The sequence below is a fragment of the Myotis yumanensis genome, unplaced genomic scaffold, assembly GCF_028538775.1.
Source record: "Myotis yumanensis isolate MYYU_CA2020_CCGP unplaced genomic scaffold, mMyoYum1.0.hap1 SCAF_2, whole genome shotgun sequence".
NCBI lineage: Eukaryota > Metazoa > Chordata > Mammalia > Chiroptera > Vespertilionidae > Myotis > Myotis yumanensis.
In genome coordinates this window covers 115,548,276-115,564,162 of record NW_027223753.1, presented here as the reverse complement: position 1 = coordinate 115,564,162, position 15,887 = coordinate 115,548,276, and the positions used below count along the sequence as shown (strand labels likewise).

The 15,887-nt window shown below is 34.2% G+C and overlaps 1 protein-coding gene and 1 pseudogene across 6 annotated transcripts in view; both read left to right on the top strand.

Moving 5' to 3' along the window:
* USP25 (ubiquitin specific peptidase 25) overlaps window positions 1–15,887 on the top strand; it is a 187,006-nt gene that overhangs the window by 129,756 nt on the left and 41,363 nt on the right. For 4 of the 6 annotated variants that reach the window (XM_070405987.1, XM_070405986.1, XM_070405989.1 and 1 more), the window contains 3 exons: window positions 6,021–6,160; window positions 12,022–12,135; window positions 14,300–14,395. In XM_070405987.1, coding sequence (XP_070262088.1) covers window positions 6,021–6,160; window positions 12,022–12,135; window positions 14,300–14,395 — 350 coding nt within the window. The remainder of the gene's footprint in view (window positions 1–6,020; window positions 6,161–12,021; window positions 12,136–14,299; window positions 14,396–15,887) is intronic. The other 2 variants (XM_070405988.1, XM_070405990.1) reach the window with 2 other exon arrangements.
* LOC139003760 (UPF0729 protein C18orf32 homolog pseudogene) lies at window positions 15,280–15,510 on the top strand (annotated as a pseudogene).

The following is a 15,887-nucleotide window of genomic DNA, read 5'->3' as shown; positions in this document are numbered from 1 at the left end:
AAGCAGCATAGCTCTAGACTGCATTTGTAAAACAAAGAAATTAATGTGAAGAAGAGAAGAGCTATGCCTGATACTCCTATTTTACTAAAAATTTATTTGAAGTTGTTAGAACATACTATAGTATATTCAAATGAAAACAAAAGAAACCAAAACAAAAAAAGTAAGGTGGAAATGGTTAGTATTGGAATGAAATGCATTCCACAAGGTTTCATAATTTGCCTAGAGGCATCATGTAGAATTGGCTCTACGACTTCCCTAAAAATAACTTTTCTAAAAGTTAAAAATAAGCTGATGTTCCAGGAAAGTCCAGCTGGTTTTTGAGAGTAAGACCTGGTAGACGGAACAGTGTTCTCGGTATTCTCAGGTTCCTTTCAACAGGAACTGGGTGATGTTCCTGTTTATCTAGCACAATAAGTGACATGTGATAGGTGCCCTTTGAATGTTTTCTGAATTGAATTCATTCCGTATGGAGATTTCAGTAACTGAGTTTCCTAGGGGTGATCCTCAGTGTATGAGAATGCCAACATTTTAAAAGTACAGCCAAGAACTCTTGAAAAAATGCCAAGAAATAAGGCAGTTTTAACATCAATATAACACTGGTCAGTCTTTAATTAAAAGTCATGTGTGAAAAAAAAAAAAGTATAGCCAAAATTACTACACATTAGAGAAGCAGGCTAAAAATGTGTGGTGCAGATGTATCTCTGTTCTGGATATATTTTAAGTTTAACTGGTTTTTAAGCCTTTACCCCATCCCTCATTCCCAAAATTCTATTTGTGGTGGCACTCAGGAATCTGAAATTTTAAGTTTTTCGTGATTCATTATAGCCAGCATAGCATGGCTCTTTATAGACCACTTTTGGGGACTTGTCAGTTTTAATTATATTTCTAGCAATGAATGGACTACATGTCTTTGAAGCAGTCCTGTTTAAATGTTCTTCTAGATGTGAGTGTAATAAGTATGACGCATTAGTAAGTCAAGGTTTTAGATATTTCTGTAAGATATGAGATGTTGCTTTTTTTTAGTAGTTGATTAAAGAGCAGATCCTTACACTTTAACAGAAAACCAAATAGTTGTCAAGTTGACTCTCCTCTTAAAATATTGAAGAACATAACCAGGAAATATGCTTAAGTAGAATGCGTCCAAGCCCTCCCAATCTTTTACTTCAACGTGAAAGTGGACCAAAGGAGCAGGCTCAGAGTACTCTCAGAATGCTGGTCTATAACAACCAAACAGGTGAATGAAGCCCCTTCATTATGAACATAGAACATGGCCGTCCAAAATGTCAGTGAAGCACCCATAGAACAAATGAATGATTTGAGAGGTACTTTAGGTACAGGGGTATTATATCCCTCCAGAGAAAACTGGTCACGTATGGTGAAATGAGTATGTTTAGAAGTTTGTAACTGTAGTTAGGGAACCAAGGTAGACATCCAGGAAGTAAGAATAATAAATGATATGCAAGTAATCACCAGGTGTAATCCAAGTCAAAGCCTGAAAATTACACTGAACATTAAATGGAGGGACCATTAGTATATAAAGTGCCTACCATTTATATAGGCCAGCAATGAAGAGGCTTCTATAGGAGTACATAGGGTGAAGATAAATCATTGTGTGTATTTACACACACACACACACACATACACACACAAAACTAACTCTCTTTTTGTTGTTGTTTTTTATACAAATAAATGGAAATTGCCTAGATAGATGGTAGGGTACTAGTTTCATGGGCCCTCTGGACAAAAGAATACAGTATAACCAGTAAAAAAATATATTAACATGAAAATGTTTATTATATTAAGTTTAAAATATTCAGTATTAATATTTTTGCTTGAAAAATGTGGGTATGTGAAGTCTGGAATTATATAATACTAAAAATATTAACAATGCTTATGTCTGAGTAGCAGAAAGAGCTTTTTATTGTTTTCATTTTGGTTTTTTTGTTCTCAGCATGTTTTGTACTCTTCTGGTTTGACAAAATGAAGCCGAAATTTATTTTTGTTATGTGGACCCACCGTTATAATCTGACTCCTTTGTAATTCTTCCAAGACTGCTTCACTATGAATACCTTATGTTTTATTTAAACTAGATTATTACCCAGTACTTTTGCTTTAGGGAACTTTCCTATCATTGTTCATCAAGAATCCTTCATTTTTAAAATGTCCTCTATCAATATTCTTGAAATTCTATTCTTTAAGACCTTTCTCAAATTGTTTATGAACCCCCATAAAATTACCTCTGTATTATTTATCTTTTTCTTCTTAATTCTAATCTATTTTCACTATCAAATTTATGTTGTATTTGTATTCTAATTTGTTTAAAATAAAGACATGTAGTGTAGAGACTCATTAATAGCCAGTATTTTATTAATCTTTTATCTGTCTTTGCAATGCCTTTGCATATGTTATTCCTTCTCCTCAAATCTTTTTCCCATATCCAAGATAATCCTCTCCACAAATCCTTTAAGACTCAGCCCAGTTGGCATTTCTTCTAGAAGGTGTTTCTTTTTTTTTCTTTTCTTTATTGATTAAGGTATTACATATGTGTTCTTATTGCCCCATTGCCCCTCATGCCCTCACTCCCCTGTTGTCCATGTCCATTGGTTAGGCTTATATGCATGCATACAAGTCCTTTAATTAATCTTTCCTGCTTACCCCCACCTTCCCCTACCTTCCCTCTGAGGTTTGACAGTCTGATTGATGCTTCTCTGTCTCTGGATCTGTTTTTGTTCATCAGTTTATATTGTTCATTATATTCCATAAATGAGTGAGATCATGCGATATTTATCTTTCTCTGACTGGCTTATTTCACTTAGCGTAATGCTCTCCAGTTCCATCCATGCTGTTGGAAGTGGTAAGAATTCCTTGTTTTTTACCTCAGTGTAGTATTCCATTGTGTAGATGTACCACAGTTTTTTAATCCACCCGTCTGCTGATGGGCACTTAGGCTGTGTCCAAATCTTAGCTATGGTAAATGGTGCTCCTATGAACATAGGGGTGCATATATCCTTTCTGATTGGTGTTTCTATTTTCTTGAGATATATTCCTAGACTGGGATCACTGGGTCAAATTGGAGGTGTTTCTTAATATGCAACATCATCTCAAGTGTGTGTATTAGGCCCACACTTTTATAACATCTTGTGCGTAACTCTGATATTGCATTTAGTACTTTCTATTGTAATGCAGTATATATTTATCTGATTTTATTGAGAATTCCTTAAAGTGAGTGAATTTTATGTCTTTTTTTTTTTTTCATTGTTAATACCAAGCAGAGTACTGAAAATGGCACAGGCTCAATAAATATATTGAGAATGAAGTGTGGGTTTTTATTTTCAAATTCCCAGATCTCAAATCCTTATAGGTTCACTTACTATGACTACAGCACCAATCAAATATATTCCCTGGAAGATTATACACAGGGAAAACTCTAGAGGAAATTGCTCTTTCTGTGTGACAATTAGACAAAACCATTCAGCATTACTCATAAGGTCTTTGGATTCAAATTCCTATGTAGAAGGAAACCTTGACCTTGATAACCTAAGATATATTGATCGTTTTGATTAGATAAAATTACTCTTGCTTCTAAGGACTTACTGTCCAGATTTTGGTGATTTAGACCAGTGTCAGACCAGATAGATTTCATGGCCCTCATAGCATTAAGTTCACATGCTACTACTGGCCATTGATGTTTTATCTATTACAGTGAGAATAGACAAAGGGGGCAAACACAGGTAAAATCTTTATCAATGAGAAGGTTCTTTGATAAGCCCTAAATAAGCTGGCTTAGGTCACTTAACCATGTTTACCTCATTCATTATACAGGAGCACTGAAAGAACATTGCAGCCCAGTCACAAAGTATAGAAATGAGAACTTTAACTTATTTTAGCTTCTCTGCTAATCACACAATATAGGCATTCCTCCCTCTAGTTTTCCCCACTAGACTATATTTCACCTCTATCACCCTCCTTACTCATGCCAAAAACTTGGAGTCATCTTCACATTCAGTCTCCATGCTGTTTATTTCCAAACTGTACTTGAATCTACCCAGTTTTCTCTACCCCGTTGCTATCTCTGTTTAGCAAAAGCTGTCTTCTCTTGTTCATACTGCTCTCATACCTTCACTGATTTCCAATTTTACTCTCCTCTCTAATCCATTCTTTACAGTGTAGCTGGAATACATTTTTTAAAACTTGCCATGCTGCCATTGTATTGAAAACATTCTTTCACTTTCATATCTCCTCTTGTGCTGTAGTCCAGCCACACTAACCTTTCAGATCCAGCTCATGCTCACTACCTGGGCTGTTCATTCTTCCATCCAGCAAAAGAGTCACTTTATTTCAAATCCCATCATTTAAGTCACCCCTCCATTTTATTGCTAGAATGTATTATTGTAATAGTGTCACAATTCACATGTGTGATTCTCTGGTTAATGACTTTCTCCATAGTTGACTGCCAACTTCATGGAGCAGAGACTGGCTATATTGTTTGCACTCAATACTAGTCTAGTGCCTGGCACGTAATTAGATGCTTATTAAATTTTATTGGATAAATGGATGACTGTGCATATTTGAAATTATAGTACTTCTTTTTGAATGATATTTTACTTGGAGAGATTTTTTTTTAATTAAACAAATATTGGAAAGGATGACAGGAGCCCTGTTGTGTCCTACCAGTTGGTTGAGGAAGGACTCAGTTCCAATAACGTGGGACGTTTTAGTATACTTTTTTCTTCCTTATATTCATTCATAATCTTATTAATTCATTTGTTCCATTAATTTATTGTGTGCTTTATTATGTGGTAGGTGTTGAAGAAATAGCAATACAAAAGGGAGATAACATCCCCGCTCTTACATCCAGCAGGGGATATAGGCATGAAACATATGTCTATAATAATTAAGTTATAATTGTGGTAAGTGCTATTAATAAGAGAGTGTAAGTTAGTTTAGAGCAATGGTTCTCATCTGGGAGTGATTTTGTCCCCTAAGGGCATTGACAACAATGGAAGTCACACCTAGGGACAGTACTATTGGCATCTCGTGGGTAAATGCCAGGGGAGTACAGGAGAGCCTTCCACACCAAATGCCAGTGGTCCGAGATATGTTGTAATCAGTAATACTTTTACAGGGAAGTGGTATTTAAACAAAAGGATAAATTTGTTATTAGATGAGAGAGTGAGAGTAAGTAAACATAGCCAGAGGGAGGAAAATAAGGGAAGATCTAAGGTTGGAACTCGATCTCTTCAATGTATTCAATAAGCTGAAAATGCTAGTATATGTCTCCTTTTGAGCAAAGGGCAAAAGACACAAGATTATGTCGGAGAGCTAAGAAACAGCTCCCTTAAAGTCTTTGGAGTTTTCTATGAATCACCCAGTAAATATTCAGAGTACACTTGCATCTGTGGGTCTTACTGACAGAACATGGGTAGTGGATATCATTTTGGGAGTTCTTAGCAGGGATGGTATTTGAAGTTTTGAATTTATTTTAGTACCAATTTGCCAATGAGTAATTGTTATTTTCCCTGACAGCACTCAGCTACCAGAGGCAGGTTTAGAAAAAGAAGATTGGGTGCATTCAGGGTTAGCGTTTTGTCAGGTAGGTGTGAAAAAGGATAGTGTAGCCAGAAAAACAGCTGATATTCTGTCTGTGGAGACCTAGGCCAGGTAGACCAAGATTGCTGTACAAACCAAATCCTTTCTGTTTGTTTTTTGTAGAACGCTAGTGGTTTTTAAAATGAGATTTTGGGATTTAGTGCAAATAAAATTACTGTGAATTCTGTGTCATAAACTATAATGGGTACTTTTTTCAGTAATTATTTGATTACTTTTGGATTTTTTATTAATTCTGGGAGAAGTGTTGTGTGTATATAAAATTGATGATTGCCTAACTTTGAATTAGAGTAATAATAATAAATAATAAAATTGATGATTGCCTAACTTTGAATTAGAAATAAATAATAGAGTAATTTTAGTATAGATGCTCTGATTTTATTAGATATACAATTGATTCTTTTCTCATGAAGCACAAGCAGGAGAACCAGAATATCTAGAGCAGCCATCAAGAAGTGATTTCTCAAAGCACTTGAAAGAAGAAACTATTCGAACAATTACCAAGGCATCAAGCGATCACGAAGATAAAAGTCCTGAAACAGTTTTGCAGACGGTAAGAACTTTTCTTTTCCCCTTCTGAGCATAGCCATGTTCATGACGTTTCCTAGCTCTGTGATGGACAGTGAGCTCTCTGGGAGTCAGGGGAGGCAGTGCCATGGGCTCTTCATCCACACGAACAGTGACTGGGGGCATCACCTAACACCCCAGCTGTAGTTTTTTCCTCTATAATGTTAAAAAATGATTATTTTTAAAAATAAGTTACTAACTTCCTGCTTGAGAATTATGAAAAATACAGTCATAGGTTAAATTGGACATTGATTGGGAATTAAAAAGAGAACTAGAACATTTAGCATTACAAGTTGACCCTTGCACAACATGGGGGTTAGGGTGCCAGCCCTCTGAGCAGTTAAAAATTCAAGTTTAAAATTTGACTCCTCAACAGCTTTACTAATAGCCTATTATTGACCAGAAGCCTTACTGGTAATATACACAGTCGATTAATACATATTCCTTATGTTATATGTATTATATACTATATTCTTACAATAAAGTATAGAAAGGAAAATGCTATTAAGAAAATCAGAAGGAAAATACATTTACAGTGTTTATTTTTAAAAATCCACATATAATGGACCTGCACAGTTCAAATCCATGTTGTTCAAGGGTCAACTGTGTTTCTCACGCCTCCCTCAATCTCTAGTCTTACATTGGAATAGTTTAGAATAAGGAATAATTTTCATTGTTGCATGGAATGTGTTTAACAATAAAATACCAGATACTTTAGGTTAGAGTAGTAAATATTACCTTACACTATGGTTTCTGCATATTTCAGTAGTGTTCCGTTCAAAAATTGTCATGATAATTCTCCTGTTGGTAGTTTTCAGTTGTGTCTTTTTATAACAATAAATTGAGCACATTGGTATTGCACTATGTTTTCAGTGACTATAACATTCTGGGATATGCTATTTCAAGAATTTGGTATTACAAAATCATTCAGTTGCCATCATCTTATTTTATTAGCACAAGCAGCTCTAATATAGGTTTCATGATAGCTAATGTTAATATTTGACAATTCTCCTCTAGAGAACTAAAGAGAACAAGAGATATAATTTTTCAATGCAGTTTTCTACTTAATTGCTAAATGCACTGAGGTCTTTAATATAAGACCTCAATTAACCAAAATGTCCATTTAATAGGGTGTTGTGTTATGTTTTAATGAATGAAATAATCAGGAATTAGTTTTTAAAGTTATTTTCTGTTTGAATAATTTTGATTATATATCATTTTACCATAAAAATAATGTATTAATATCATTTTTTTATCTAACCAAATTTTGCAAATGCTCTGGAGACTCTGAATGAGTTTGAGATGAACACCTACTAACAATAGAGCACTTGTTGGCAAATACTTCTTCTAGTGGTCCTGAGCTGTGTAGTTCTTGGGGAATGGTAGAATAGGAAAACTAGGGAAGGAGAAAGGGCCGAGAAGTAGGTGCACAGGAGAAATATTTTTACCAGTAATAAAAAATAACTTGTCAGGGCCTTTGCTAATTAGGAATTTTATTTGTTAGAGCTTACATTATGGTTAATAAATAGCATTATTTTAACTGATATCAGAAAGCCTAAAAGCATTATTTAGCTTAACGTAGAATCATGATTTTTTTGTTTGTCTAATCATGTGTAATTTAAATTTGCAGAAATCACTTAAATTTTGATTGCTTAGTTTATTAATATGGATATCATCTTATAAGCTAACAACCTGCTGCTTCACCTTTACTTGAGAAAGGAGGATGACATGGAGATAATATGATAATATGATAATATTTATGCTAGTACATTCTCCCAAAAAGCAAGCTGTATAACATTTGGAGAGTATCTCTCCATGGTTTCTGTGATTCTAAGCTTTCCAGGGAATTCTTCTTACACTAAGGTTGGCTAGCATAAATATTTTTCTCTTTGGCTTATTTTCTGGTACAGCACCAACATTTGGCCCCTTTGCCTATATAAATCTTGCAACATGCCTAAGAATGTGTTAACATGGCTGTCTGAAGCAGCCTGTGTTCTTGGTCTCATGGTCAGTTGCTTAGACTCATGGTAACCACCATTGGGTTTTCTCATTTAAATCTATGCTTTAGAAACTAAATTGCATAGATAAAAAGAGTCTGCAGACTTTGTGATTAGATAGTCTTGATTTTTGAATATTGGTTTTACTTCTTACTAGCTATACAAACTTGAATAAGTTGCTTAATTTCTCTAAATCAGTTTTCTTTTATATAAAACGGAGGTGATCGTGAGGTTACTTTAGATCATTTTTTTAAAATGCCTAACTTGTAGTGTAGGCACTAAGTAACTGTTAGTTTTCTTTTATTGTTTAAATTCTAACCATTTCACAAATATACAGTATATTAAGCTCCAACCTTAGTGTAAGAAGAATTCCTTGGAAAGCTTAGAATCACAGAAACCATGGAGAGATACTCTCCAAATGTTATACAGCTTGCTTTTTGGGAGAATGTACTCAAATTTAAATATTTCAGGAAATTTGAAATATACAAAAAAGTGGACTCCCAGAAAAAAACATGCGTAGTCCCAAAGTTAAACACTATGAATATGTTAGTATGTTTTCTTCTATTCTTATTTTTATATACAGGTTTAGAATTTATCTTTATAGTTGAGTTACTACTGCATATAAAATTTCATATTTTAACTTTGCTTTTTTAAAAATCACATTATAACTTAACCGTTTCCCATGTTATAAACTCTTTAAAAAAGTTTATAGGTTGAGTATTATTCCTTTGAGTGATTAGATTCTTGTTTACTTACCTATCCCCCATATTCAATTCTACTTTTACATTATTCTAAAGGGGCTGCTAGAAATGAAACTTTCTTCATATGTTAGGTTATTTCTTCAGCTTCCTCATAGTTGAATTACTTAGTTAAAATGATGTGAGCATATTAAGGGGGACAAAAGTGATGAGATGATATAGTGCTCTAACCACCTTTTATGTGACTGCTTTCAAAAAAATTATATATTTAACTAGAGGCCCGACGCACGAAATTCGTGCAAGGGGCTCAGCCCTCACGGCCCTGGCTGCCTCGCAGCCCCCTCACTGGTCATTCTGGAAGGTCGTTTCGGAAGGTCGTTCCACTGTCCAGTCTAATTAGCATATTAGCTTCTTATTATATAGGATGGCTTTTAAGCAGTCAATAAAAATCTTTGTATTTTAATTATTTTTACAACTTTTTAACTGAGGAACTTATTTTTAACCCTTTTAAATACATCCTTGGTTAAGATGTTTATAAAGGACATGATAGTAATTGGAAAAGATAAATATGCATCTGTTTTACTTCAGTGAACCCTTAAATTCTTTATATGAACATTTTTTATGGTACCTTAGGATATCTAAATGTGAGAACAACAATACCTACAGAATTATTATCTGCACCCAAGCTATTTCCGTTTTTCAACTTTTACCCATATAATTAATCAGTATTATGCTGTTGAAACTCTTCTGTGGTAACTGGAAAGGTTTATAAAACCCTGATTTTTTTTCTTAACTGTATTTTTTCCCCAAGGTTTATAAAACCCTGATTTTTTTTCTTACCTGTATTTTTTCCCCAATGGGACTGTGTAAGGATCAGTATTCTAAGGAATACATTTTCTAGTTGCTACTTGCTGTAAATTTGTCATGTGTCCCAAAAAAGTGTGTTAACATTTTAACAGCTGATAGCTCAATTTTGAAAATGAATTGTATTTTAATAAACACTGCCTTTTTCATTATTAAATGTGTGACGTACATTTTTTGAGGACACCCTATACTTTCTCTTCTTAAGACAGTATTGTTTGGGATTGGTTTTCTTGTGAGAAATTTTTTACCACTGTGTCCATACAGATTTCTTAATTTATCTGCTTATTTCACTTTTATGAATGGAGACCTAGGACATTTATTACTACATAATAAACATATCTCTATAGGATATTTGTGATGGTAATATTGGTTAGAATTATTCAAATGTAAGCAATTTAAAATAGTATTAATCTATAATAATAAAAGCATAATATGCTAATTAGATGGGACAGCCATCTAATACTCAGATTTAATGACTTTACAGACATCATTCTGGACATCCTTCTGGATGAAGCTGTGGCGGTGGGGGCCCAGGCAGAGGCAGTTAGGGGCAATCAGGCAGGCAGGCGAGTGGTTAGGAGCGATGAGGCAGGCAGGCAGACAAGCGGTTAGGAGCCAGCAGTCAAGGATTGCGAGAGGGATGTCCGACTGCAGGTTTAGCCCCGATCCCACAGGGATCCCTGCGAAATCTGGCCTAAATCAGCAGCCAGATATCCCCCGAGGGGTCCCAGATTGTGAGAAGGTGCAGGCCGGGCTGAGGGACCCTTCCCCTCACCCACCCCCACCTCCATGCACAAATTTTGTGCACTGGGCCTCTAGTAGTATAATAATATTGGTAATGCCTGTCATTTATAGAGCAACAATTATGTCCCAGATGTGGGGTAACCTGAATATTATCTCATGATCATGGCAAACATACAAGCTCATTATTTTTCCTTGAAAAATGAAGAACTCGAAGTAAGGAAACCTTTTCTAAAAATGTTAGTTATAAATAGCATTTTTTTTTAAAAGGAACAGTGCCAGTCTTGGTCATTAGTTTTATTTTATTGTTTAATTAAATTCTTTCTGCAAATGTACTTCTGGAAAATCAGAATGTGCTCACATCCCTAAAACGTACCTTTAAATGGAAATAAAACCCTTCATTTATTAAAGTTTTCTGTTTAATATCAAAAGTAAAGTTTTTAAAAAAAATTAAGTTTATTTTTGCTTAGGAAAACTTTTATGGTGCAATTTAAAATTACTCAAGCAAGCTTTACTGAACCATTTTAGGTACTTTTGAACTTTGTTCATACGTAAATACTAAATATGCTAGTTACAAATCTATACAGTAAAATAAGATCTGAGCAGTATTTTGAATGAGCTGCATTAGTGTCTTCAAGTAGACTTTTCTGGATTTCATGCTACCTTCCACTCTTAGTGTGGATTAGTGAAATTTATAGTCTTTGTTAAAGAAAATAAAAAGAAAGAAATCTGATTGACTGGTTAAAAATAGTATCTTGCAGCTTTTAAAAAAACAAGAATTCATTGGCTACTTATGATATAAATATATGGTACTAGGTCTCATAGGCTGTTACAGAGTGAGTTAAGCACCATAGAGTATGGATAGTGAGTAGATATACACTTGATTACTAGAAGGGATAGAGAAGTAAAATCATACAAAAGAAAACCTACAAACTCTTCTGGGTTCAGAAGAATATCTTTGGGGGGTTTTTTGTTGTTGTTGTTTTTTTATCCTTACTCGAAGATATATTTATTGATTTTAGAGAGAAGAGAGGAGGGGAGAGAGAGAAGTATTAATGTGAGAGAAAAACATAGATCGGTTGCCTCCCATACGTGCCATTATCGGGGATCTAACCCACAACCTTTTGGTGCATGGGATGACACTCCCACCAACTGAACCACCTGGCCAGGGCAGAGAAATCTTATTTTAGTGGAGATAAAGTATCAAAAAAGCTTTATGGAGTTATTAGAACTAAAAAAAAAAAACTTCAGCTATGAAGATAGTAGTAGGAACTGCAACTCCACTGTTTATTATTTTTAAGGATTTAGAGTCCAAGATGCTTTACGGGAAAAAAGTAAATGAAAACTTAATTTAGTGTTTGAGATGAAAAGGGAAAGCTGGAGATCTTGTATTAATTCATTTGTTTCTAATTCTCAGATTTAAGTGGTTTTGTTTTATACTAGGCAAATGCAGATATTTTTAAAAGACTCAAGAATCTACACTTAAACGGGGTGCTTCCATTGTTGTTCTCTTTTCTAATGTTCATACTAATGATTTTTTCCTGCAGAAACCTGAAAGTACTACAAGCCAACCACCTTGTAACCAGCAAGTTGTAGAGGTGGCGATTCCTCACGTAGGGAAATTTGTGATTGAGTCAAAGGAGGGGGGTTATGATGACGAGGTACCTTTGTCACAGCGCTCTACACTGTTCTACTTATTTTTCACTATTTAATACCATTACTTTGGGCATGCCTGCACCCTCACACTGATGTCTATTACTGCATAACATACAGCTTTGCCACCCATGGTCTGAAATTACCTTACCAATTGCTAACACAACTTTCAATTTCAAATAACAATTTAAGCAGAAAGCTTATGGAATTTTTCAGAATAATAATTTTATGTTTCTCGTGTTAATTCTCTTATGCAGATGTAGGATTGGTTTACTCTCAGGCTAATAGATTACAATAAGATTTGTTCAATTAAATAGCAAAAATTTTGAGCATTTAAAATAATTTTAATTTTCTCTTTTGCTTGAGTTATGTATTGTAATACTTTGCCCACCATTTCCTGCCAGAAGAACATACATCCTTATTACAAATAGATAATTGGTATTTTTGCTTTTGCAACCTCCATGTGACTGTGAATTGAATGATTCATCAATGTTGCTGAATGAATGCCTACCAGAGTTTTATACACAATGGGACTTCCAACTTATCTTTTTCTACCTCTCCACTATTAATTCTCATCTAGTTAGATTTCTAACAGTATAGAAGCATTTTTGCTTCTCATGAGGTGTTTTGGGGGAATCCAGATGAAAATACACTATTGTCTTGGTCCCATCAGATTTTCCCCCCTTCCTCCACTTTTCTCTTAAGACTTTTACATTTTGATATCTTCCATATTTCAGGAAGGGCATAGAGAAGACCTTGGATTCTATCATTTTACTGGCATAGATGAGAATTGAATATACACTAAATAGTTTTTTCCAAGTAACTTTTTTCTAGACTTATTCCAAGATTATAATTAAACTATGAGTTAAAAATGTCTTTATGGCACTAAAATCAGAGGTGTCATACAGATATTAATTTTACTGCATCAGTGTAAGAAAGCATGGCCATAATGAGAATAAGGAGCAGGTTTGTGAGATAGGAAATAGTCAGAAGGATTTTCTCAAGTAGTTAATGTTATTGCAACTCTCAGTATATAATCCAAAATATATACTATGAATAATAGTTTCAGTGAATCAGAGGTAATTGATGTACTCTCTCCTTTTAAAAAAAAAATATTTTTTTTTTATTTTAGGGAAAGGAAGGGAGAGGGATAGAAAGGTAGAAAATTGAGAGAAACATCTCTTGCATGCCCCTTCCTGGGGATCAAGCTGGCAACCAAGGCATGTGCCCTAACTCGGAATCGATCCATGACTGCCTGGTTCATGGGCTGTTGCTCAATTACTGAGCCCTACCAGCCGGGCTGGATGCACTGTCTCTTGACAGCTCTAATACAATAGCTTCATAGTGCCTTGAGTTATATCATTTTTTCAGGTATTTTAAAATGTAAACAGCTAAAAATAAGCTATTATGAAAACAAAAAAATATACTCAGTATTTAGTACTTAATATCAATATGTTGTTCTAGTTATTTTAATACTACTATGTTGGTACTTGAAAATTATAGAAACTTATGTTTTTAATAAAACGTTTATTAAGCATCTCTGCTTGTTTTAGGGTGAACCTTCTGGCATTAACAAAACAGAATTATGATTAATCATTTAACACTATCTTTTGTACAAATGCTTATGCTACTGGCAGAGGTTTTGTTTTTTAAATGCATAGAATGATGGTTTAACAGTGCATGTGCTTGGCACCAAGGTCTGTGGACACAAGGCTGCTGCAGATGGATGTTCGGGTTGTATGGTTGTGCAGGAATGCCTAGCCAGTGGGCGGACTTGGAGTTGAAATTGAGCTTATGCTGACTGAGCTCCCCAAACCTTAATGAAGAGGCACCTTTTTAAATAAAAAGATTGTTGCTATTTCTAAATGGTTCTCTCATTCAGAGAGCAGCACATTTTTCTAATTTGTCAAGAAGGGGGTCTTTTTAAAATTGTTTGGTTCAGAGAGGATGCCTTTTTGCTTTTTGCACAAAGGCACCATATGAACTAGATGTGACCCTGTAGAGATTTTGAAATATACTTACATGCATACTGGATCACGTTTGCTATAAAAAATGCAACGTTTGATTTATAAGTAATGAAAAGCAAAGGACTTCTAACTTGCATGTAATTATTTTGTTTTTTTAAATTTTTTATGTTATTCAAAAACTCTTACTTTCAATCCCTTGTGGCAGATCATGATGACACCGAACATGCAAGGTATTATCATGGCGATAGGTAAATCCAGGAGTGTATATGACAGGTGTGGCCCTGAAGCAGGGTTCTTTAAGGTACAATTAACGTTTTCACTTTATTTTCTTACTATTTTTAAATGAGACTTCTTAAAATGTTTTATTTCCTTGAACTAAATTTGTTTTCTTGTATAATTTCTCTTTTTCTAAAGTAGCCGTGGTTACCTGTTGTTCTGGGGGTTTCTTTTGTGCATGAATCTAAAACTGATTTTTTTTTTCTTTTAATCTAGATAATTCAACAAAAACAAAGCATTTTACCCGAGTTACCCTAGTAGTGCACCTCTGTTTTGTTCACAGAAATTTGAATTATGTTTTTATTTGAAGGGGAAAAAAGGGTATTTATTGATGAGCAAAACTAAGAACTGAGTAACTCTCTGATAATAGTTAATTTTTTCCTCATTGGTATACCCTTAGTTAGTGTTATATATATTTTTTTAATTTTGTTATCACATGATACTAAATTGTTTTCTTTATTGGGTTTTTTTTAAATTATTCATTCATGTATTATCTTTTTATGTTTTTATTCACTTATGTTTTCCCCATGGTTAATTTTTGATATCCTGGTCATTTCAAGGCATGTGAGACAAATCAAGCTAATGCATCATTTGATGACTCAATCTTTTTCCCCTCTGATTCCAGATTTTTAAAATGTTTTTATTACAATATTATTGGTTTTACTTATTTGTAAAACGAAAACACTGTATATTTTTGTCATTTTATTTAGATTAACTGAAAATCTACTAGGATTTTTTCACTCCTATCACCTTGTTAGTGTTTGCTTTTTTTCTATTAAAAAAAACAAAGTTATGGGGTATAGTTCACTATAATTGATGCATGCTCCTTTACTTCACATTAAAAATCTAAAATTTTTGATTTTCCACTTGGTCTTGGTGGTCGAGGTTCAGGAGTTCACACCTGGGACAATGGTGTGCATTCCTTGTATTGTCATTCCAGTTCTGCTCTGGGTCTACAAAAAGTTCCTAGAGCTGTACATATGCCCTCTGATTTCCCCCTTTGTTAGTTGCATATGGCCTAGAAAAGCTATGTAAGAATCCAACGATACAAGCAAAGGCAAAGTAGACTATAAGGGTACAGACATAAATAGATTACCAACACAAGGATCAACAGAAATCTCTGATAAAAAGAAAGACTAAAGTGATTGTCCCAGAAGACCTCATTGTTTTCAAAATAGACCTAATAATGTGAAGCACCTTCTTTGTAATTGTCTCTGACCTTTTTTTTTAGACCAGAATTTGAGATGGATGGTTTAGATATTTACTTGATATTAATCAGGAAATACATGGTATTTTATTTAGAATGTATTTAGTTATGTTTAATGATCTCATTCCCAAGTTCCTTTTTCATTAACATAGCTTTAATAATATGAATAAATAGGAGGTTTGTGCCAGTAGACATTGTTACTAAATCAGTACCTAAACATCCTTGGGCTTCTAGCTTCTGTTCAGGCTCTTTGAATTTGAGTGGAGTATATTTTTACTATGAAACAGTACAGTGAGCCTGTGCAGTGAAA